Raw genomic sequence first — 23,024 nt, forward strand, 5'->3', positions numbered from 1 at the left:
CCCATGGACGTCCCTGCCGGAGCACATACTGTCTAGTAGACACTCGTAACCTTGGAACTGATCCATGGATATTATGTATATCTACATCTTACAGGAAATGCACAAAGTGACAGTTACAGAAGCAGCAAGCTCGGGATACTTTTCGTCCTCATTCACCCACCACTAAGCGATTAAAATAGCAGATAAAAAGGAGTAGAAGGGAAGCAAAAAAACAAGAAACACAGGGTAAGGGAATCTTGCTGCGCTGCGGACTTTAGACAAGGTGCCAGGGGCGATGATAAATAAAACAGGAAGAGAGGAGCCCCAAGGGGTAGGAGCCAGATTTGGAGAGCAAAAAAAGGGGAAGGTAGGATAGCAGAAATGGGAACTCCATGTAGCAAAGTTGATGGGTTAAAGCAAACGGAAACAGGGGAAGGAAAGGACAGTGCTTGTTTCTCTTGTCTTCGAGATGTTCGGTTGTGGAAATGGTGAATACCCGTCCTGAATGTGCGCAAATGGAATCGTCGTTTGATTATATCTCAGGAATCGCTGAGTTGAATTTTCAGGGCCTGAAAGGTAGTGTCCATTGTCGAAAGCTGTAGAGTTGTGTTCTATGTTGGGATATTATCCATCTCCGTAGGGAAATCAAGGAGAGAAGAAGAAAGAAGTAGAAGAAAAGAAAAGAAAAAAGCTATTAACGTGAATAAACAGTCAATATTATCCCCATAAACAAAAACCAACTTCGTGCCACGAAGTCCATGATTTTGGCACAAACGGTATCACATTGCGAACCGGCGCCCCGCTGAAAAAGCCGCATCGTCGGCAGGGTATATCTAGGCCTCTCCATTGGCTGCTTCGCTGACATTGCTCTGGCTTGCCTCGCGTGCCATGCGAGCCTCGATCTCCCGTAGCTGGCTCTCGCGAGCCAGCAACTCCTGTCGCTTCTCGGCAATCTCGCGTTGCACCTTGATTTCGATCTCGCGCAGCTTCTCCTCCTCGCGACGGAGCTGCTCCTCCTTGAGACGGACGGATTGAGAGGCAAGGTCCTCGGGGTTCATGGAAGAATCGTGAGTTCTGTGATATAGTTAGTAAAAGTGTCCGTAAGTGAGCGAGTACAAAAAAAATGTAGACATACGAGTTAACACCGTCCACGCTCTTGCTAAGCTTCTCTGTACGGTAGTTTTCGTATAGGAAATCGTGGGTAATCTCCTTCAGATCCGCCAGATGGCTGTGAAGAAGAGCGCTACGGATAGCAAGGAAATCCGAGTGCCGAGGGTTCTCGACCTCAACCACACCCCATGGGTACTGTCGGGCGCGAACCTTGCGGTTATCAATCTCAACGAAATCCTCCGAACCGACAATGGCGAAAGGCATCAGGCCACGGAGCTCAGCATTTTCTTCAACGGTATCCTCATCATCCTCCTCGACATCATAGGGGAAGTTGTATACGGGGATGCGGTAGTGCTCAATATCCTCCATGATCAACTTCTTTGACTCGGCCAATTCAGCGGGGGTAAGGGAGTCGGCCTTTCCAATAACGGGAATAACGTTAACACGGGGGGAGAGGCGCTTCATCAATTCGATGTCGAGCTCGCGAAGACCGTGTCCGGTGGGGGTAATGAAATACAACAGGACGTGCACACGGTTATCTCTGAAACGGGGGTTACGCTTGATACGTGATTCCTCTGCAAGAATATCATCATATTGGCGCTCGAGGTAGCCGACAATCTCGCCGAAGCTGTAGAAGCCAGTTAGCGGGGTCAATGATCGGGGGGCAAGATTCAGGAGACATACCTGGCCTCGTTGTCAATCTGGTCACCGAAACCGGGAGTATCAACAATAGTCAAAGAAATGCGAGTACCCTCCTCGTCTAATTCAAGCTCTGTGATATTGGGGAGATAAAATTAGTCGTCCGCAAATCCTCTGAAGTCAGACGATCCTGGTGATCCACTTACCGACAGTGACGGGCTTGATACGGACACCCTCTTCCAAGTGAGCGTTCTCTGCATCATCGGCATCCTTGCCCTCCAGAACTTGCTTTCCGCAAAGAGTGTTGACGAAAGTTGTGCGACCTGATAGGGGTTATGGTCAGCGGACAATGGTGTAAGATTCCAATCCAGATCGCGAGCATACCAGTTCCGCTAGCACCGCAGACCATCAAACAGAACTGAATTCCCTTCTTGACATTCTTCTTGCGACGAATCTTGATCTGCCCACGGCGGGGACTTGAGTTAGCTTCAAATCCTATACAACAATTTTTTTTTCGGGGGTGGAGAGGTATGGGGACCTCCCCGTTTGGACTCGGGGGTTCACGAGAAATAAAAGGGGAAAACACATACCGCATTGAGAGCCGACGACATTGTGGGCTAAAGTGGTACAGAACAAGAAGCAGAAAAGAAACAAAAAGGATGAGAGGGGGTATCCAAAGCAAGGAAGAGAAGTAAAGGGAAAGGGTGAAACTCTCCTGAAGTTCTGGGTGATTAAGTCGTAGGGGGGGAAGGAAAGACAGTTCGTGTTTCCCCCTTTCCCTTTGGCTTCGGGCCAATCACGGGACGTTCTGTTTCTCCAGTTTGTAGTTCCCTTTGAAGGTCCCCTATATAAAGCTATAGTAGTTATATTACCATTTCTATTCGACTTTCCATTGTTACTTAAATATAAGAGAAGCTCAGAAGCTTCAGTCGATATCAATTCTATTCTTCCAATTGAAACCTTCCACTTTTCTCCATATTTGTATCTCCCCCTCAGCAATATCAACACTCAGGGGTTAAACTAGTCGCGGTGGGTCGCTCCTGGCCGCCGGAGCATTACCTAATCATAATCACTGCCTGAGGTGTCGATAGTTCCCATTTTTGGGAATTATCATTTGGGGCGATAAAGATGGAGCTGCCCGCATCTCGCCTTATCGCTGATCCGCACTCGAGCTTTCCCCCCCATTTATGCTACTGTGCTTGAGTTCCTTTACTTTTCCACAACCACCTTCGGCCTGAACTGCATCAGACAGCACAGGGATGAATAGAAAATCCTTTCTAGTCCCTGTGTTGCGACAATGAACACCCGTCAAGTCATTGATGTGTCTGTTGGACCCTATTCGTTATCAGCAACCTTCAACCATGACACCAGTTGCTTCTCGGTGGGCCTGGAAACTGGTTTCTGTGGTAAGATATACATTTGTTCAAAGCTTGCGGGGGCTATACAGGGCTATACAGAGCTCAATCAATCAATAAACCACATAACTCTGGAGCTCAGTGCTAACAACCACCCTCTAGTCTTCAACGCCGATCCTTGTGAGCTTAAAGTCTCCCGAGGTGAGTTTACCCCGGCATACAGTTAAACATTTCGATGCTTATATTTATCTATCTTAGACTTCAATGCGGGTATTGGTCTGGCCGAACTGCTAGGCCAGACAAACTACCTAGCTATCGTCGGTGGCGGGCGAACCCCGAAATTTCCTCAGAACAAAGTGAGTTGGTGGATGGTTGGCCTGCTTCTCAGTCTATATACTCATTCTGGCATATAATAAAGCTTGTGATTTGGGATGACGACAAACAAAAACCAGCTATCACACTCGAGTTCCTTACCTCTGTGCTTGGTGTGCGTCTTTCCAAGTCCCGAATCGTCGCCGCACTATTCAACAAAATCCATGTTTTTTCCTTTTCGGCTCCTCCCCAGAAGCTAGCGGTATATGACACATCTGACAACCCACTGGGCCTCGCATGTCTGAGCCAAAAGTCGCTAGCCTTCCCGGGTCGATCTAAAGGACAAGTACAAATGATAGAACTAGAGACGGGGGTTATCAGTATCATTCCAGCTCATAGTTCCTCATTGCGGGCAATGGCACTGAGTCCGGATGGTGAGATGCTGGCTACGGCCAGTGAAGCTGTATGTAGTCTCATTTTTAACTGTGGTTTTCTTCTACTGGCGATTGTAATGCTAACTTTCGAAAGGGTACTTTGATTCGCATATTCTCAACAGCAAACTGTACAAAATTGGCAGAGCTACGTCGAGGAGTAGATCCTGCAGTGATATTCTCTTTATCATTTTCACCTTCAAATACCCTCCTTGCAGTCACCTCGGACAAATCTACATTGCATATCTTCGATGTCTCCCACCCGAGTCAGGTTACACGTCGCAGTCAGTCGCCGGCGTCTGGGACAGAAGAGGGTACGAAGCAAAAATGGGGATTCCTTGGGAAATTACCCCTTCTTCCACGAGTATTCTCCGACGTATACTCGTTTGCCAGCGCACATTTTGAGATGGGCGATGAAGCTGTTCCGGGATCACCATTGACGCCTTCATCTGGCTCATCGCTAGGCATACCTCGTAAAGGTGTCATAGGCTGGAAGGATGACGAAACCCTCTTAGTGGTCGGATCAGGCAGAGAAGGCCGCTGGGAGAAGTTTGTACTCCGAAATGGTGATGACGGGAAGCGATATTGTCTCCGGGATGGATGGAAACGATATCTTGGTGGTGGTTGAAAATGGTATTAATATGGCCATTATGGATCCATATTTGGGTTGAACAATTGTAAATTGTAAATAGATGATTCCCTAATACGACAAATGCCAATCCATATTTTCTTAAGAATCAACAGAAACCGAGTGTGATTGTACTTGGTATCTTTCAACGACGGCGATCGTCACGATCTCGATTACTTCGTTCATGCCGATGTCTCCGTGATTCGGGTGAGCGTGATCGCTTTGGCATCCGATCTCTTCCAGATCTTTCCTCTCTGTCGGTTGAGCGACGTCGCGATGTCTTTTCTCGAGCCGGTGAGCGATCATCTCTATGTCTGCGTTCGCGTTCGCGTTCACGAGATCGATGGCGACGAATATGTCGGCTAGATCTGTCTCTGCTGTCATCTCGCCGGCGAGATGTCTTCTTTTCGCTGCTCTTATATCTTTCAACAGCAAGGGCAACCTCTTCTTTCTTTTCTTCGATCAAGAACTCCTTCATTGGGTCCTCGTCATCATGATTCTGGATCAGTGTCTGTAGCTCTTTCTCTTCCTTCAACATGGGTCGACTCTCTTCGCGATCTGCGCCGCTGTCCCTTCTCCGTCGACTGTGTCGATCGCTCTTCTCTCCCTTGGTTTCTGTGATCTCAGCGTCACCCATCAACCTTGCGACATTATTCCCCTCCTCTTCGTCATCACGTCGCTTGTATCGGGTATGGTCTACACGAAGCATGCGACCTAGGACTGTTGCGCCGCCAAGATTGTCCACCGCGAGGTCGGTACTGCGCTGGTCTTCATACTTGAGAAATGCGAAACCTTTGCTCTTGCCCGTTTCCTTGTCGCGGACTAGGTTGACATGCACAGGCTCTCCATATTGAGAGAAAATAGTCACGATATCACCCTCCGAAAGATCGAACGGAAGTCCGCCAATGTAGATATATGCGGTGTCGCGGTAGTCCGCATGCCATGAGGCCTCTGGTGGTCTAGACAAAAGGAAATTAGCTTGAGAACCTCAAAATGACGGAGCTACCGAAAGATAAATTGCTTATCCACTTACATAGCATGCTCAAGCTCACGCTTATTGAGGTCCTGTACCTGACGAATGGAATTCATAATGGGGGATGGTGGTCAAAGTCCGGGGACCAAAAAAGAAAGAGAGAAAGAGAACCTTAAGCTTTGCGAGGAGAAACCTGGGAAAGGTGGATACCGGAGCATCTGCGGAACCGTAAAATCGCCAATTGTTTACTCAACCCGTTGAAAAGAAACTCCCTGCTCCTCCACCTGGCCTGACGACTTGACTCGCGAGGAAAAAAAAGTATATTCGGTTTTCTATTACGCGCTATTGAGTTTGCTCGCAACCAGGCAGATCACATCCTGGGCGCAGCGAAATTCAAATCTTGCATAGATTTGCATCCCCACCTCCAGATTCCCCTGACCGCGTTCTGCTTCACTCTCCCCTCCGCACCTACCAACCACGACTACACGCCCTGTCGGCACCCACAATTTTTGTCAGTTGGAATGGTACATGCCCTCTGAGTCATGGTATGACCAGAACAGACAATGTCCTCCAGTCCAAATCCCGGGTCGAAAGCCACCGGCTCGAATAGTCGGCCTTCTAGCAAGGATGGCTCAAAGAAGAACATTTGGTCTTCACTGCTAGATAGTGTCGCCAATGGAAAGCGCCTGCCCGAAAAGAACTTGTTGATATTGGGTACGTTATAAGACTGGATATCTGATATGCGGGCGAGCCAGAAGGATTTCTGTCCAAAGCTTAGGTCGCCGCATGCTTCCCAACATAAAATGCTAATTGATATGCGATGATCAGGAGGCACACCCGAGAGCCAGAGAGAATTTCTTGAGACTTTCTCGGCAGACACATCCGCGGATCCAAATTTAGTGAATGATAAACGAAAGGGGAAGACACCGCCAATCGCCAACCAATTTGCGCTGGGTTACACATATCGAGATGTTCTTGATGCCGACCAAGAAGGTACGTTGACCAGATAGTCGACTTTTGATTCTTCAAAGCTAGTGTGGCTAATTACGTTGCTTTGAAGATACACTGGCGCGTGTGTCAGCCTACCTCTTGTCCGAACCTTCTCCGTCATTTGCACCTCTCCTCAAACCTCTTCTGACCCCCCAATCCGTACCGGAAACACTCGTCGTCATTCTGATGGACTGGTCTGATCCATGGACGTGGATTCGCAGGCTACGAGAGTGGATCCGTCTCCTTCGCTCTGTTCTCGTTTCTCTCGACGATGATACAAAGATGGTTATGGAGGAAACCATGACAGAATGGCGCGATCGTAAAAGGGGAATAGATACTAATGCTGGAGCTTCTGGAAACTTGCCAAATTCCGGAGGACCAGTAACAATACCGCTGGGGCCCGGTGAATGGGACGAAGGATTGGGTATCCCCATGTGTGTTGTTTGCCAAGGAGTACGTGGACTCAGACCGTGAGCTTTATGGAAATCTAAGAATGCCCGACTGATCAAATTGAACTTTTATAGGCTGATAAGATTGAGAAACTGGAGAAGGACCATGGGTGGCACGAAGAACAGTTCGACTTCATTCTTCAGTTCCTGAGAACAATCTTGCTAAAGCGTGAGGATCTCCCAGTCTTGATTTCTACTCCTTTGGTTTCTTTCTTCTTTCATAGATCGAATCTTCTGACCCTAATACAGATGGCGCCTCCCTCATTTATACTACACCTTTCCTTGCCAACTCTCTCCAGAGCTTGATCCACTCCTCTCTGGGTATACATTCTCTTTTGAAACGACAGTCATTAAAACATAATGTGATCGACCGAGACAAGATTATCGTCCCTACGAACTGGGACTCGTGGGGCAAGATCCGGATTATTCGCGAAGGATTCGACATGGAAGGCGTATCAACTGCCTGGTCGATCGAAATCCAAGACCCTCCAGAGCCACTTGATCAACCCACTCAACCTGAACAAGATAACGAACACGAGGAAGACGGTACAAGTGCAGTCACAGTATTTGAGCAGACGATCCAAGACCCGAAACGTGACACGACAATTGCTCACCCAAGTACGACCAAGAACGCGAACAAGATCGAGGTCGAAGCATCCGATCTGCAAGGGTTCCTTACTCAGCAGCTCGAAACCCTTGAACAGCTCAAAGTTAAAGATGAGAAGGATCGAGCGAACGAGCCGGTCCCTTCGTTGGAGATGTCTCCAATGGACGACGAAGGCCGAGTCAATGAGCACATCGGTCCTGTCCAATTTAACATGGGTGGTATTCAAGTTGATGCGGACGACATGCTGAAGAAGCTAAGGGTGAGTTTATACGTTATCAATCCCTTCTATCTTCTCTCATGAGATAAATATTTATTAATGTGTATGCAGGATCGCGAAGCCAGTCGAGCCCAACGCAAAGAAGGCACTCCAACCGCAACTCCAGTGGACGAGAAAGCTCACAACAAAGCCCTGGCAAGCTTCTTCGCCGGCCTGGTAAAGAAACCCAACAGCAGCCCCCGTGGAAGTCCATCCTCATAATTTCTTTTACTTTCCTTCATCGTGTCCTATGTCTCCTCGATATTCCCGGAATGTATTTTAGTTCCCTAAGCGTAAATATTGTGTGTGGAGTGGTGGTGGATCAGTCGTGCAGGCCGTGAATCATTCAGTATAGAAAGTCGATTCGAGTTTGTGGTAATCGGGCCTGTACATAGTTTTCTTTTTCTAGGAGCTTCCAACGGCTTTCTGCGGGGTGTTAGATAATGATACCAATATGAGATCTTGTTTCTACTTAATCTAGTTTAGTCATGGATGCCTGAGGTATTTTGCTCTTATTCTGATTGATACACAACAACATGTCAAGAATTGAAAATACTGAAAGAGTGCGATCTGAAACCCATTAATCGCCGGATATTGATATACCGCATAGTCAAAGGTCGAAGAACCGAGTCTCACATTCGACCCAGGCATATTTACCAGTTCTCCCACACAGCATCTGGAAGAACCTTTCTCATGATTTCCCAGTGCTCCAACGCAGCACGATCCTGGAACTTATGCAAGCGACCAAGTTCCTTTTCAACAAGAACCCGTCTTCCAGCAGGGGGGATAGTCGAGAACATAGACGCATCCATCTCATTCTTCGGAACCATATACGATTCACGCGACTTGCTACCGAGGTAATCAGCCTGTGTCGGCTCTCGGAAAGTGATTGTAGAGCCAGTAGTCTTCTTGCAGAAGAGAACCATGTTAGTGAAGTCTGAGTTGTCGTTATTATTGGCTTCAGTTTCACGGAACATGCGACAGGATGGGAAGACTGCTTGAATGGTGCGGGCAATAAGACCGGTAGGGTAAAGTGTGATGTCGCTAGCGTAGTTCTAATTGAATTGGGTTAGTAAGGGCTCGACTTTGAGAACTGTATTGATGGGGGATCTGTGTTAAAGAACTTACGATAGCGATGACACCATCGTCTTTGAGAAGGTTGCTTAAGCCCTTCAGGAACTCGATGGTAAAAAGCTCAATCGGTTCCGCGCCACCGGTGAAAACATCATGGACGATGTAGTCGTACTTGGGCCAAGCAGCTTTCTGTGCCTTCTTTACGAAGTGGGTTGCGTCTTCTATGGCAGCGATGTGGTTGGATGGCAAGTTGAAGTACTGAGTTGCGAACTTATGGACGACAGGGTCGAGTTCGACGATGGTGGTCTCAATGCCATGCTTAATCAAAGCAGCCGGGGTGGTGCCGATACCAAGACCACTGTTCTATATTAGTTACCAGAAATGGCGAAGGCAGTTGCTGAGACTTACATTACTAGTGCCTTACTATCTGCATCCACGCGATGAACCCCATTATCTGGCTCTACTAGACGGACAGCTTCAAGCATGGCGAAGACAGCATAGATGGGGTCCTCCACCTTGGGATGGTAGCCCGGTGTTGACTTGGTCCATTGCCCACCAAGCAGACTGTGGTCACAACGCAGAACGCGGAAACCTTCCTCGTTGTTCTCCAAAACTGAAATATATCCAGTGTAGGACTCCTGGCGGGCCAAGAGAGAGTATCCCTCGTGCTGAAGGGCAGAGTTTGCAGCACCAATACCGCCCAAGTGAACGTCGGAAGTGACAGTGAAGAGCAACGATGGAATTGCCAGAAGCAGCAGCTTGGTCCGAGGAACAACTACGGCGTAAAGGATGGCAATGACGAACTGCAGTCCAGCCCGCGAGAAGACGAAGGTGAAACCAATGGCATAAGACAAGATAGCCCGTGCAATATGCTCCCCCAAAGAATAGATGGCATAGGTGCTCAGCATAGGCACATGGTCAGCAAGGATCTCTCCCTGCCCCTCGAGGTGCAAAGCAGATTGGATCTGCTTACCCGCAATGGCCACGGTCAACAAAACCAGAGGGTAGTAACCAAACAGCTCTGTGATAACAGGTCCAGCGGGGTTCCCCAGCTTAGAGCTCTGCTGCATCAGAAAGTACTGCAAAGTAGGAGTCCAGAAGGCCAGAACAGGAAGAATGTAAGCAGCAGTCCGACCAATGCGCCTCTGGATATGGTCCTTTAAGAACCATCCGGCTCCCCCGGAAATGGCCACTCCATAAACGTGGAAGATATGGGCCGGCAAGGAGCCATAAACAGGGGATAGCACCAGCCCCATAACAGGAGAGTATGCCGCGGCGAGGAATAGCAATGCCACTCCGGTGCCGAAGCGGTAGGCATCAATCTGCCGAACGAATTGCTCGACTGACATGATTGCCAAGCTATCTGACCTTGGGTGATGCAGCTAAGGTGCGGAAACAGTCCAAGATGTTTGTTCTGCGGGGGATGGAATTAGCCACATGTACCAAGCCGCTCATATTCATGGAAATGAAACGAAACATCACACCGTTTAAAACGAAAGCTCATCAAAACGAGCGAAATAATAACTTACATACTCAGATTGCCGACATATCAATTCTGCGGGAGAAAAAAAGGGAAGCTGCGGAGTGGCAGAAAGTCTACATGCTTTTGCCGCTCACTTCCGCGTTCCAAACCCTCCAACTTCATCTCCCCCAAACATAGCTGAAACAGGCCAAGATGCCACATTTCCCAATGAACACCGGATTCGAGCTGAACGAGGACACACCTTCGAACGCGAAGAACTCTTTCATCCAAATAAAAAACCGCCGAAAGCGGTACCTGGATCTCCATCCAGAATATTTCTCGGCGGAGCTCGAGCTAGCCGGTCCGCTTGCTCTTCTTTCCTTATTGCCAACACAGGCACTAGTGGCTTCGAGAACCACAGCAGCGAAATGATAACTTACAAGCTAACCCGTTCCAATTTACATATCTAGACCCATTGCTGTACGATCGTCTTATCCGCCGATTTCAAACAACGCAGGAACGGGAAGCGCAAGGGCGCGAGAAGGGATTCTCCGGTGTTTTGCAGGCGGACTTGCTACGCTCTGAGGCTAAGATGGATGCGCTGGCACATCCGGATCCGAGTGCTATGATGAGCTATACTCGTGGTCCGAATGGTGAGATTCTTGCTGAAGACCGAGATGATATACCTGCGAGCAAAGAGGAGGGTGAGAAGCAGTGGCAATGGGAGATGGGATTGCGCTTTATGAGAGGCGATGACCCTGATTTCGATTATGCGACTGTTGACACAAATGAGGATTACGACGACTTGTCTGAGCAGCAAGATGAGTATTTCGAGGATGAGGAGCCTGAGTGGGAGGTTGATGGCCTTCGGGGTGAGGATGCGAGGGCGCAACTTCAAGGTGAGACTGGAATTCAGGATTTTTAAAGAAAAGGTCATTGTGTACTTGTACCTCTATTGGATTCCTAGCCTACACTGTCCTCCTTTATTTGGAGACTCCCCAAAGCCCTTTCGGCCTCTCTTCGAAATTACTCTTCAAAAAGTCGGGCTTGATGAGATCGATCTGTCATTTCTCCATCGCCGGAGAATGAATTTTGAGAATTAAGCTGAATTCACAGCTTCTGAAAAATGCCTGTGAAGATGGTCATTGGCTCGTTTTGTCCCAACCAGAGAGATAGGCCCTGGCACCTGGACCGCGAGCTTTGAAACTGGGCCGCGAGCACGGAGACCTGCACTTGATCAGACCCGTGAAATATTATTCTCACATTTCATTGGTTTGAAAAAAAAGAATATGGCTTCCGTTTCTTGGATGACCTGGCAGAAATCGAGCATCTCTATATGAGGGCCACATGAATCTGTTGAAGATGTTCATATTGAAGTTGTTTGTCTGACTATGTACATAGTGGTATCTATAATAATTTGAAAGCGCTTCAAAATCAGAGCTCTTGCGAACCCTTTTATACGAAATTATGCAATCCCACATTTCACAGCGCTCTTAAACCTTGGAGGAAATTCTAACATCTTCAGCTAAAAGCTGTATAGCCTGCTCTTTGAGTTTAAACTTCTGGATCTTTCCACTGGCCGTCTTCGGGAAGGGATCTGATGTCTCAAGGAAGAAGACATATTGAGGAACTAACCCAGTATATCAGCATAAACTTGCCTTAGTACTGGGGAGGATCATTGATATGGCTTACCAAGATGATTGCTCAGCTTCTCCCGTGTCCATTCCTGAAGCTCCTCCTTGGTAACAGATCCAGGTCCATGTTCTCGAGCAATGACAAAAGCAGCGACGACTTCGCCGTATCTCTGATCTGGGACGCCTACAACAGACGCTTCGCCGACACCTGGATGCGCTAACAGACAATTCTCAATCTCCAGAGGATGGATATTCTCCCCTCCTCGAATTATCAAGTCCTTGATGCGTCCAGTGATGGTGATATATCCATCTGGTGACATTGAAGCCTCGTCTCCAGTCTACGACACCGCCAGCTATCAGCTTCATTTCGTGAGTCCATAGTCTCCAAATATCAACTTACATGCATCCAAATCTTTCCGGTATTATCTGCGAACATCTCTTTCGCTGTTCTCTCGGGATCACCCCAGTACCCCTTCATGAGTAGATACCCACTGACAGCCAATTCACCGCGTGCTTCAATAGGAAGAACCTCGTTTCTGTTCTCTGGATTCACAACTTTAGCTTCGACATGTGGCATAAGTCTCCCAACGGTATGAATGCGCTTCTCAATAGGGTCATCGGTGGTAGTCATCGCCGAGACGGGACTTGTCTCAGTCATGCCGTAGCAAATGGTCAGCTCAGTTAGGTTCAGCACCCTATGCAGCTTCTTCATCAGCTCTGCAGGAATGCTGCTACCCGCAGCAATTCCTGTTCGTAGATACTGGAAGCCGTCGCCTGAAATCTCTCCCGACTCGATAAGGCCAAGCTCTTCCAGGAACATCGTTGGGACTCCGTAAAGCCCCGTACACCTTTCTTCTTGAACTGCCCTCAGTGCTGCGCGGGCATTGAAAGATTCTGTTGGGAACACGATGGCAGAGCCATGAGTGGCAGTCGCCATATATCCGAGGATACTTCCAAAACAATGGAACATAGGAGGTGGGCAGCATATGATATCTTCAGGGGTGAGGCGCATGCGGTCACCAATTTGGAAACCATTGTTTAGAATAGAGCGGTGGGTTAAACAAGCTGCTTTGGGCATAGCAGTTGTCCCGGATGTGAATTGGATATTCACTATGTCATTCGGGGATAGCTTTAGATTCGACAAGGGCTGATTATCTGCCGCTAGCTCGGACGATATAGATGTGAAAGGCGTTAAGCCCTTGTAAGAGGAGGTGTCTATGCGGCCGAAAGAGTTGTCGATAACAATTATCTGCTTCAAAGAGGGAACTGCCTCGGACTCTAGTTTTGAGGCAAAGGGGTCTGGTACCAGCTGTTTGAGCAGAGGGATATTGCTTCGAGGGTTTTTCCGGGGTAGATTGGATTCTGTGCTGATGATGAGATGACTGGATTCCAGGTGACTCAATGCCGCTACGACTTGAGTAGAATTAAAAGATGGGTTCAATGGAACCTGTTTTACGTCAATTCAGCCTTTCGTTCAACCTGTCAGCTGGGGCATGGACAGATCTTACCAAAATAGCTCCAAGTTTGAATAGCGCGTATGTTGCCTGTCATAATAACCATCAATATACCTGACGATCAACGTCGAAGAAAGTATGACATACCACCGCATATTCCATTGAATTCCCAAGCATAACTCCAACTCGATCTCCCCTTTTCACACCGGCAGATTGAAGCCCTCTAGCAAGAGCATTGCTTCGTAAATCGAGACCCCTATATGTGATTCGCTCGTTTTGGTGCTTCGAGATAATACTTCAAAATTGTCAGTTAAATAACAATCTTTGTGTCTCGCTAGATTTCATTTCAAAAATAAATTCTTACGCTGTTCGGTCCCCGTGTTCGGTCGCGATTCGAGTAAAGTGGTCGCCGACAGTCGATTCGATTAAAGGCGGCTGTATTGCGATGAAGGAATTAGCTTCATATGCCTCACGGGATCAAGAAAATAATAATTGAATTATAAGAGCTCAGAAATTACCTCGGTAGGACCACGATTATAGCTGTGTGTCAACAAGCCTCGTCTCAAGAACGAGGCGCGTCCATACAGCCTTCCCCTCTCAAAGCGGAGACCTCCGAGTGGTGGTCTGTAGAGCCGCATAATCATATATTTCGAATTCGAAGCTCGAAGCTCGAAGTACAATTCACGCAACTCGATTGACTGTCAATAGAAAATTTGGATTCTCGCGAATCCTGGGTAAGAGAATGAGCTGTGAAAGAGATCAATTATGTCAGTGGATGGTAGCACCCCGCATTCCACCTTTGAAGCTTCCCCGCATTTGGACATATTGGGTCGGGCTGATCCGAGGTACCAGCAAAACTTTAACGACTACAAAATAGAGTCATGTAGTATTCAAAGCTTTCTACAGAAGAAACTATGGATTATTCGTATACTTCAGGCGTTTTGCAGGTTATCCCTTGTGTAGCGCAACTACGTCTGCTTTCAAGCGGCATAGTTGAATTGTTTTACAGCCCGGGACTGTTTAGCATCCATCAACTTTAAGTACAACTTACAAATTGAAGCTCTCCCCTCCCTCCTTCTATATAGTAGTTTGGATTTCAATATATGGTTCAAGGAAAACGAGGAGCTAATTCAAAGCTGATTATGCCCCGTACTATTATCATGATCTACTACCCTGATGAAATATTGGAGAAACTGCTGTATTGCTATATTATTGACAGCCCTGGAGGGTGACCCCAAGACTCCGAGTCGTTACGTAGATATACATGAAACTTCACCTGGGAATGATCATGCCCAGTGATAGCCCTATAGCCAGGTCAATGAAACTCATTCATGCACAAACATTAAGTTAAAGAAGTTGCTTATCTCAAATTCAAGTTGGGAAGTTGAAGAGAGAGCCTTTGGTAACGTGAGAGTGAGTATGTATATTTTAGGGTGTGCCAGTGATTCGCAAATTCAATGCTCTTCTTGAATAGCGATGTTTATCAAAGCCATATTGGAAAAACTGTAATGTCCAATCAATCAAAAATTGTCACTTGATGACTCAGGCAATGGATAGCAAGTAGATGTTCATCTTCAAGTTCTGGAGTTCGACCTCAGCTGAAAAAGAGGCCGAGCAAGCAGAGATCTACAGAGAAATCTACTACAGTGAGTACTAGGCATATCTGTATGTAGGCCATCTGCCCCACATTATTGTGCATTTTGCATCAAGAGAAAAAAAAAGGCCGAAAAAGGGAAGAACAGCTTGCAAAATGGGCGTTTTAGAAGTATATCGATGCAATATCTCGAGCGTTGAAGGCAAGCGGAAAGCTAGAGAGAGGATAGGTGATGAGTTTGTTAAGTCCATTGTCTTCAAATCTCCAAATCTGGGTACAGGAGTCGGAAGAAGTGGCGTGTTATGCAGCCTGTAATCCACAGCCCCGCTGCATTGAGCAGATACTATTTCCCGCTCAGCTCGGTTTCATGGTGGACTGCTGTTTGATCTGATCTAGATAAAGAGACACACCGCATATATCTCTCCCACTTAAAACCTGATGTTCCCTCTTCAATCCCACTTGCTGTTCAGCAATTATCCTATCAATCCAAATACCCATTCTCGAATCAATCATCATGGCCACCTTTGAGATCAACGACGCAGTGTTCTGCCAAGATCACATCCTCGAAGTGGTCAGTAGGGTTTATCACAACTAGAAAACACTTACTCAAATTCAATACAGTGCAACGATTGCTCAACTGATACGCGAGGAGAACGATGCCTTCTACGGAGTACATATCCCTCAAATTCATTTGGGGTTCCTTTTTGCTTAAAATGTTGCAGATAGATACAATCGACCGAGACCCTATCACCTGCCCTCCTGTCTCTCAAAATGATGATGGAGTCTACGTTTGCAATGATCACGAAAGTAATGGTATGTATGCCTAATCACTTCTCATGTGACCGAGGCTCACTGTCATTAGGTTGTAATCAGTGCTTTAATTGGAAAAAGCAGATCTTTAATTTGAGAAAGGCTGCAAAGAAGCATTGAATATATGTAGTCATTATGAGTGGAATGTATACAGAGCAGCCCGGATGTATCATTCCCAGGTTCAGGTTGGGGGGTGTTTGTTGGTGTTGAAATATCTCACTTCATCCATGTTGGAAGATCATTGAATAGTCCTAGAATCAGATTTTACTTACGGAGTACTAGTATAGAAGGGGAAATGAAAAACGAAGAGCTTGATTACCATCGATGATTGTTCTTGAGCATTTTAACATCCTAAATCTTATCAGCATTTTGGCCATTGTGGACTAGTAACGCTCAGATGTTCCAGGGTTGCCGGCTGATATTATGGTAGCTCTGCTGCTAAAGTCTTGGGTTCCATAATTCCATGGTCTCTTTAAAAATATGGATTCCCATGATTCTGACGCTTGTCCAAAAGACTACTATGTTTGGCGCCTGCCAGATATGCCCAAGGCCGTTATGATAGAGTAGCGCGCATTCTTAGACACCGATTCTAACAACTTAGCAGTTTATCTAGAGAAAATCTAATAACTTTACAGATCCTAATTAAATAGTTGAATCATGCCGATGAATACAACATTCTTGTACTGACTGCACGTATTCGAAAATAAAAAATCGAAAAAAAAAGTCAGCAAGAGGGCGAATTTCTGAATCCGAGAGATCATAGATTTCAGGTCTAGCGTCTTAGATTACTCGGCCATACTTTTCCATTCCTCCCTATCCGACCAGCCACAAACCAGACATACTTTATATCAATAATGTCCATAGATGCCTCTATCCATGAAATCTAATCCGTCCAAGAAAGGAAATACTTTGCAGCATGGCCGAGTAACCTAAGGCACTAGACCTAAAATCTATGATCTCTCGGATTCAGAAATTCGCCCACAGCAGAAGCAGTCTCTATTGAGACTGAATTTCCGTAAAAAGAAAATGCGGCCTATAGCAGTCATATGCATATACGAAGTTCTCTGCGTAAGAACCGTCGTCCTGTCTGTATCTCAAGCTCTCAGACATGCATAAACCACATTAAAGTCTGGGAGAATAAGATAAAACATTCAGTCTGTTTAATTATGAATAAACTCATAAAGTTGGCAATCTTTCAAAGATAATTTACCTCTCATCAGACATTTTCGCGTGGTTATATACATTGTTAAAGAAGACAAGCGTAAGCAAGGAGTGGATCTGCGAGGCTTGGCGTCATGTGGTGGGGAAGCTTCGGCGGGTGTCGTCAACTTGAATGCAACTGGCCCAACTTCTGATTTGTTTGCAAAATTGTCCTTTGATTAGCTCTCTTGGCTTGCTAGCCTACGACATCATGACTTCTGAACCCTCCGAGGATGCTATCTTGAGCTTCGTCAGCTTCACCAGTACAACGCGCGAGCAAGCAATCCTTTTCCTAAAGGTCGTTTCCTCTCCCCGCACGCTTTCAAGCAATTGTGTCTAAGCGTCCCCCCCGCTGACTTTCAAATTTATTTTCATGAACTACAGGCCAATAATCTTGACTCACAAAAAGCCATCAACGCATATTTTGAAGATCCAACAGGGTCGCAGCTAAATGTCCGTGACCATGACATCAAGGTCCCCATATCTGGGTTCAAAGTCTGGAAGCTAATAAGGTTATTTGCTAGGTACCAAATTGGGGTAACGAGACAAGCCTGACACGTATGACCCCATTATTTTTTCAAATCAAATCATGCTGCGGTTGCTAATACTCCTCTGTACAGCACTTGGCTATGGCCAGCAAGACTATGGGCCCCGATTGCCCGCGACTGCCCCTCCCTCTCGCCCTCCCTCCCGCGTGAATATGACCGATACAACCCAAAGTTCTGGAAATGACTCGATGGCGACAAACGTATCAGGAAGCTCAGGTTGGCAGATGCCCTCACATCTATGATAAACAATGCTAACTTGGTGTCGTTTGCAGGCAAACCCGCGGCTGGACAAGGGCTAAGCTTAGCCGAGCGTGAAGAACAAGAGCTACAGCAGGCAGTAGCTATGTCGCTACATCAAGGGATGGGAACTCAAGAGACGGGGGTGACCGCAGCGGCGCCGAGTCAAGCTCACTTTGGGAAAGCGACGCGTGATAACTACGAAGAGGGCGCTTGGGCAATGACTCTCTTCAACGAAACGGCCCAAGAAGTGCTAATAAGTCCGGATCCCGAAGATCGAAAAAGAATAGGTGAAGAGCCAGTATTCATCCGCCCGACGCAGAATAATCTCTATCTTGGAGGGTTTCTTACTATCATCCATGAAATCCCTCTTGCACGTGAAGCATTGCTATTGAGGAAGAAACTCCTCTTCGACTACGGAAACGATAAACATTGGTGGAACGGCCAGTCAATAAACTTACCAAAGATTGTGACCATCCACGAAGGAAGCGACGATAGCGATTGGGAGGATCCGATCTACGAGACACAGCGCTTGATGGCTTTCCTGGATTCTACAAAACGCGCCTTCGGAAGCAGTGATGCTCTTACAAACATGAGGCAAATGTACGCAACTTCTTCTGACTCGGAAGAGGCAGTCGCGCGTTTTCTGGAGACATGGCATTCCGCTGCGATTCGAGCAGACCCCGATAACCCGCTATCTATGGCATTCATGTCACATGCTTACAAGCGAGAACTCATGGAGGAGGATAATGAGGAACCGGTCTCTAGAGAATTATTTGTATTTGAGCCCGTCGTGGATCAGGGCCATGGGCAAACTTTGTATGATGTCCTGGACTCTGCCATCTGGAGCGATAGACCTGGAGAGAATCTTGACGATGTATGGCTTGAGCATGTGGGTGAGATTCTTGTCATGAAACTTGACTCTCCCGAAAATGTGCAATCAGTGGATGTGGAGATTCCAGCTGTATTCTACCCCGACCGCTATTTGAGCACTTGTCAACACCTCGCACGTGAAATGCGCCTGAAAAAGCTTGAAGCCCAACAGGCTGTAATGAGAATTGAGCAACTCATTTACCACTACAAAACACCACCGAACCCCGTGGGTACCCTTTCAAGAAGCGAGGTACTGGAGAAAGCAGCCTCGGCAACGCCTGTAGCTCTGAAGACAGCCCTTGATGGTAACTCGAAGAGCATGACTCCCGAGGTAGCAAAAGAGAAAGCAGAGCGTATTACGCAACAATTGAGAGCACTTGCCACTAAAATAGAAGAAAAAGTTAAAGGTGAATATTTCCTCTCGCAATTTCCATCCCTCTTGGTTTTCTAATTCTAATTCATCGATAACAGCGCTCGAGGTTGAGAAGCAGAAGGCCCTGGAAACTATGCGAACTTATTCTAAAATGCTCACCGAACCATCGGAGTCTCCCCATGGGCCTCCTTCTCACAAATACACATTACGCGGTGTCTGTACTAAACCGCATGTTACGTATCTCCTTAAGAACCGAGAGACAAAAGACCGAGGAGATGGCATGGATGTTGATGGTGAGAAGCAGGATGACAGTCAGTGGTGGCGGATCAGTTTCTCTACAGAGGACGGGAAGACTCGACGGGCCGAGAAGATAGAAGCCCAGGGTGATAAGACGGCCACGCAAAGCGGTGATGTTGTGGGCTATACTGCTCGCAAGGTATCGGAAATTGAAGTTCTCAAAGCAGCTCGCGAGGAAGGGAGATCAGTCTTATTGGTGTATGCCAGTGATGCTGCAATGGATTCTACAGTGAACCCTGCGCCACCGCAACTTCAGGTATGATCTAATATTTGGGCGTTTTGGATATTCATAACTTGCTAACCTTTGGGAACAGGGTTTCGTGAACAAAGATAACGAAGTTTTTGCGGTCGAATGCGACCAGGCCCTCACCGAGGCAGACAACGACAATTCGAGCGGTCTGTTGCTAAATAGGACGGGCTCGGAGAAGCAGCCACGCCCACATCGGCAAGATCAGGATGTGAATGTGTTCGATTATGAAGTTCCAGGGTTTGATAGCGAGGAAGCCGGCCAAGAAATGCAGGAGAAGAAAAGATCAAGTCTTTTAACCACAACAGGACCTGGGTCAGCAGCCCAACCGCCGTTGTACCGTCCTGTGGATGATAACGATGACAGCTGGGACCATGCACCAAGTGATGACGAGATGGTTGACCATGTCGAACATGCACCCGCACAGTAATTGAGCGGATGTATATGATTGACGAGAAATATGAATGACATAGAGCAAACAGCCGATAAAAGAACTCGGCATCTCCGAAGTAGCAATTATTGTCAATATGCCAATACCAATACCAATCCCAATCTGTATGCTGTAGACACATTACATACCTAGCCCTGGAGGTCAAAAGTCCCCTCCAGCTGTTTCCCGTCCGATAAGGAACGGAGCGTCCCCACATTTGCCATGTTTGCAAAACACCCGAAGCTTGTCGCGACACCCCGAGACTCCAACTATCAATAAAAGTCCCCCCCAATTTTCCCTAAATAGCCATTGATTGCATTTTCAAAATGACAATTGAAAGCGACGCAATGGCTGGTGCCACAATCGAGCTCCTCGAGGCACGTTTGCGCCGACTCACCTATCTTCTGGGCGGCGCAACCGACTGGACAGGAGCCCCAACAACCCCAGAGAAGCCCGCCTCCCACGACGAAACAGTATCGTGCCGAATTGCTCGTCTGGAACGAGAACTAGAAAAGCTCAGCCGCAATGTCCCAGCTGTGCGGGACGTGATACAACTCCGTACGTTTCTCCGAAGCTCCATTCGCGAAGCTACTCGGTCCCTCCCTCCACGGGGTTAACCATGTTCTCTCTTGTCTACCTCCAAAGAAGAACACAAGGCCAAATCTTGGATTCCATTTATCTACTTCATACTAACAAAATTCTCTGCCAGATGACCGCTTCCCCGACCTCTTCCAAACGCCAGACCCCCAATGCATCCCCGAAGGCCTCTCCCCACGCACATTAACCTCCATAGTCCTCTCTTACGCAACTGCTTTCCCCGAAACAGCCTCCCGTCTTACATCTCTCAACGATATCCCAGTACCAGACCCAGAAAGCTCAGCAACCCTCATCGAGCTCCAGCCGCAGATCGACCGCGTCGCACAAACACAAATAGAGCAAGCGGCTGCCGTCTCGGAACTACGGGTCCGCACTGCACAGGTGCTGCAGCGTTGGTACGAGGTTGGACTTGTTGGGAGCGGTGAATGCTGGGCAGAGTGGGAGGGACGACTTGAAGGGGTTGAGAGGGATGTTCGGAGACGGGAAGTAATTAAGGAGAGGAGGGAGAATGAGATTTGATTTCATTTTGTCGGAACAATCTCTCTTTATTTCTTCTTCGACTGCTGGCGATGTTCAAATTTATGTTTGTTTGCGGATATCCTGCCTGTTGGGTGTTAGGCGCATTGCTTTGTGTTTGGAGTTACATTTACATTTACATTATCCTATGTTGGTGATACCTCTAGGGCTGTATATACTGAAGATTTCCAAGCTGTTTGTGAACAGCGAATATCGGTACGTTCAATTGATTTGACTTATGATGTGGGAAGGCTGAATTATCGTATTCGTAAGCAATTATCATACCAGAAAGTCTGTCGCAAGGCGTATTATTTGCATAATAGAATGACAGCTCGAATGTAAATGGATACCGGGCTCCTTGATGTGGCATTAGCTATTCAGAGATATCATAGTGACAGGTAGGCACGATAGTAGGAAAAAGAAAGGGCGATGCAGAAAGCGGCGTCGGCCTCCAAAACTAGTCCCGGGACTCCCACCAAGACCGGAGCGGCGATAGCTTGTCTTCTATTGATCCCTTGATTTATGTTATTGCATACTAGGCAGAACTTGAAGTAGATAGAAACTCGAGCGAGCCTCACAGATCATATGGGACTATGATGTTGACAAAATTGTTACTGAAATCAAAGTCGCACCTTCTTGATATAAAACACATTATTTTCAACCCTTTGAGTTACATTCGAAGTACACTGGTATAAACCTTCCGAACTTCACAAGCGGAGTCCGACGTCAATGTCACTTAGGATTGTCAATCGAAAGATGACTTCGGTGGATACTCGATTGACTATGCTGCTGCTGCTGGTCACATGGAAATTGTAAAAGACTTGATTAAGTATAGAGCCGATGGTAGTAAATTCAGCAGGTAATACGGGCGAAATGTGGGTGCCTTACCTAGCTGTGATGTTAAACGTGAATCGAGAGAATGAGAGAAAGAAAAATATTAGAGACGGAAAGCTGCAATTCACGTTCAAGCTACTTTATTCATGAATTCTATACTAGAATAAGACCGCGTGAGTCATGAAGAGTATAAGTATAAGAGTACCATGCATTTCTCGCCGAGAAAGACCTATATTGGGCGTCTAGTGGCTTCGAGCTTCTCACACATGGGTTCATGATTACAGCAAGCCCATATTCACTATTCATTTCCCCAAGAGCCACATGAATCCCAGAAAGCCGAAGCATGTAAAACCTAAAATCTCAAGTCTCATTATTATGTAAAGTAAGAACACGAGAGTTGCATTTTAGTCTGAGTCGTCCCTGTGAGCTAATTCAGCAAGTCGGGGGGTTTACCACTTTTGGAGGCTCATCCGATAGAATTATCCCAACCCAGCATTTATGTTAAGCCACGCTTTCCAATATTTGCTTGAGAGATTATGTATCTGATAAAATGACGTAAAATTGAAATCCAGAGATGGAAAGTGGATATGCCTCACGAATTGAATGCAGACAGCTCTGATCTTTAACGATTCCGCCACTTGTATACTGTAAACCAGAAGTACTCTTTTTCTACACAACTTCGATAAAAGCTGTGGGATTCCGCTCACGTAGCGAGCATCCCCTAGGTGCTTTTCAAAGGAATTAGTCATTAGAGTACCGCATGAATTCAATGAAGCTCAAATTGGATATGTATGAACTACATACACCAGATTGTGAAACGGCATTGGCGTACGGCTGATCGTGAATGTGGTCGGCATCATCAAGTGCCGATTTCTACTTTGCATCTCGAATAAATCTAGAGCTTCTTCAATTTGTGATCAGGCTCGGAAGCCCGACGTTAGAATCGGGCCGAATTGCTCTAATTTCAAGAAATTTCTTCCTTGCAGATGACGATGGCAAAGGAAGCCAGGCGGATACCTTCCTAATCGGGTAGCATATCCGCCGCTTCGCCCAAGATTGTAGATTCCTCGTGGCCAACTTCCCATAAAATGGGGGATAATGGGCAAAAATTACGG

At 46.9% G+C, this 23,024-nt stretch overlaps 9 protein-coding genes across 9 annotated transcripts; 5 read left to right on the top strand and 4 right to left on the bottom strand.

The window, feature by feature from the left end:
- Window positions 1-812: 812 nt before the first annotated feature.
- aspA (uncharacterized protein) lies at window positions 813-2,339 on the bottom strand (the record flags this gene model as incomplete). The annotated part of the gene is made up of 6 exons (XM_056921721.1): window positions 813-1,053; window positions 1,115-1,717; window positions 1,774-1,861; window positions 1,935-2,051; window positions 2,113-2,188; window positions 2,319-2,339. The coding sequence occupies 6 exons, from the start codon at window positions 2,337-2,339 to the stop codon at window positions 813-815; spliced, it is 1,146 nt and encodes a 381-aa protein (XP_056779758.1).
- Window positions 2,340-3,025: 686 nt separating this feature from the next.
- On the top strand, window positions 3,026-4,454 carry N7478_005508 (phosphatidylinositol-3,5-bisphosphate binding protein HSV2; the record flags this gene model as incomplete). Its single annotated transcript, XM_056921722.1, has 5 exons — window positions 3,026-3,134; window positions 3,246-3,284; window positions 3,342-3,439; window positions 3,502-3,858; window positions 3,924-4,454. 5 exons carry the CDS (start codon window positions 3,026-3,028, stop codon window positions 4,452-4,454), a joined length of 1,134 nt encoding a protein of 377 aa, XP_056779759.1.
- A 145-nt stretch (window positions 4,455-4,599) lies between these two features.
- On the bottom strand, window positions 4,600-5,543 carry N7478_005509 (IST3 family RNA-binding protein; the record flags this gene model as incomplete). Its single annotated transcript, XM_056921723.1, has 2 exons — window positions 4,600-5,413; window positions 5,488-5,543. The coding sequence occupies 2 exons, from the start codon at window positions 5,541-5,543 to the stop codon at window positions 4,600-4,602; spliced, it is 870 nt and encodes a 289-aa protein (XP_056779760.1).
- A 447-nt stretch (window positions 5,544-5,990) lies between these two features.
- On the top strand, window positions 5,991-7,951 carry N7478_005510 (dynein family protein; the record flags this gene model as incomplete). The annotated part of the gene is made up of 6 exons (XM_056921724.1): window positions 5,991-6,141; window positions 6,256-6,420; window positions 6,488-6,870; window positions 6,942-7,035; window positions 7,116-7,732; window positions 7,802-7,951. The coding sequence occupies 6 exons, from the start codon at window positions 5,991-5,993 to the stop codon at window positions 7,949-7,951; spliced, it is 1,560 nt and encodes a 519-aa protein (XP_056779761.1).
- Window positions 7,952-8,382: 431 nt separating this feature from the next.
- On the bottom strand, window positions 8,383-10,152 carry N7478_005511 (spermidine synthase; the record flags this gene model as incomplete). Its single annotated transcript, XM_056921725.1, has 3 exons — window positions 8,383-8,784; window positions 8,858-9,161; window positions 9,212-10,152. 3 exons carry the CDS (start codon window positions 10,150-10,152, stop codon window positions 8,383-8,385), a joined length of 1,647 nt encoding a protein of 548 aa, XP_056779762.1.
- Window positions 10,153-10,478: 326 nt separating this feature from the next.
- N7478_005512 (uncharacterized protein) lies at window positions 10,479-11,190 on the top strand (the record flags this gene model as incomplete). Its single annotated transcript, XM_056921726.1, has 2 exons — window positions 10,479-10,626; window positions 10,736-11,190. 2 exons carry the CDS (start codon window positions 10,479-10,481, stop codon window positions 11,188-11,190), a joined length of 603 nt encoding a protein of 200 aa, XP_056779763.1.
- Window positions 11,191-11,940: 750 nt separating this feature from the next.
- N7478_005513 (uncharacterized protein) lies at window positions 11,941-13,991 on the bottom strand (the record flags this gene model as incomplete). The annotated part of the gene is made up of 5 exons (XM_056921727.1): window positions 11,941-12,237; window positions 12,300-13,346; window positions 13,501-13,648; window positions 13,718-13,788; window positions 13,872-13,991. The coding sequence occupies 5 exons, from the start codon at window positions 13,989-13,991 to the stop codon at window positions 11,941-11,943; spliced, it is 1,683 nt and encodes a 560-aa protein (XP_056779764.1).
- A 3,555-nt stretch (window positions 13,992-17,546) lies between these two features.
- Window positions 17,547-19,962, top strand: N7478_005514 (uncharacterized protein; the record flags this gene model as incomplete). The annotated part of the gene is made up of 4 exons (XM_056921728.1): window positions 17,547-17,721; window positions 17,778-19,022; window positions 19,087-19,541; window positions 19,600-19,962. 4 exons carry the CDS (start codon window positions 17,547-17,549, stop codon window positions 19,960-19,962), a joined length of 2,238 nt encoding a protein of 745 aa, XP_056779765.1.
- Window positions 19,963-20,288: 326 nt separating this feature from the next.
- Window positions 20,289-21,078, top strand: N7478_005515 (putative nuclear distribution protein RO10; the record flags this gene model as incomplete). The annotated part of the gene is made up of 2 exons (XM_056921729.1): window positions 20,289-20,520; window positions 20,672-21,078. 2 exons carry the CDS (start codon window positions 20,289-20,291, stop codon window positions 21,076-21,078), a joined length of 639 nt encoding a protein of 212 aa, XP_056779766.1.
- Between the last annotated feature and the right edge of the window lie 1,946 nt (window positions 21,079-23,024).

This window comes from Penicillium angulare, assembly GCF_028827245.1.
Source record: "Penicillium angulare strain IBT 27051 chromosome Unknown utg000004l_segment0_segment0, whole genome shotgun sequence".
Classification (NCBI taxonomy): Eukaryota; Fungi; Ascomycota; class Eurotiomycetes; order Eurotiales; family Aspergillaceae; genus Penicillium; species Penicillium angulare.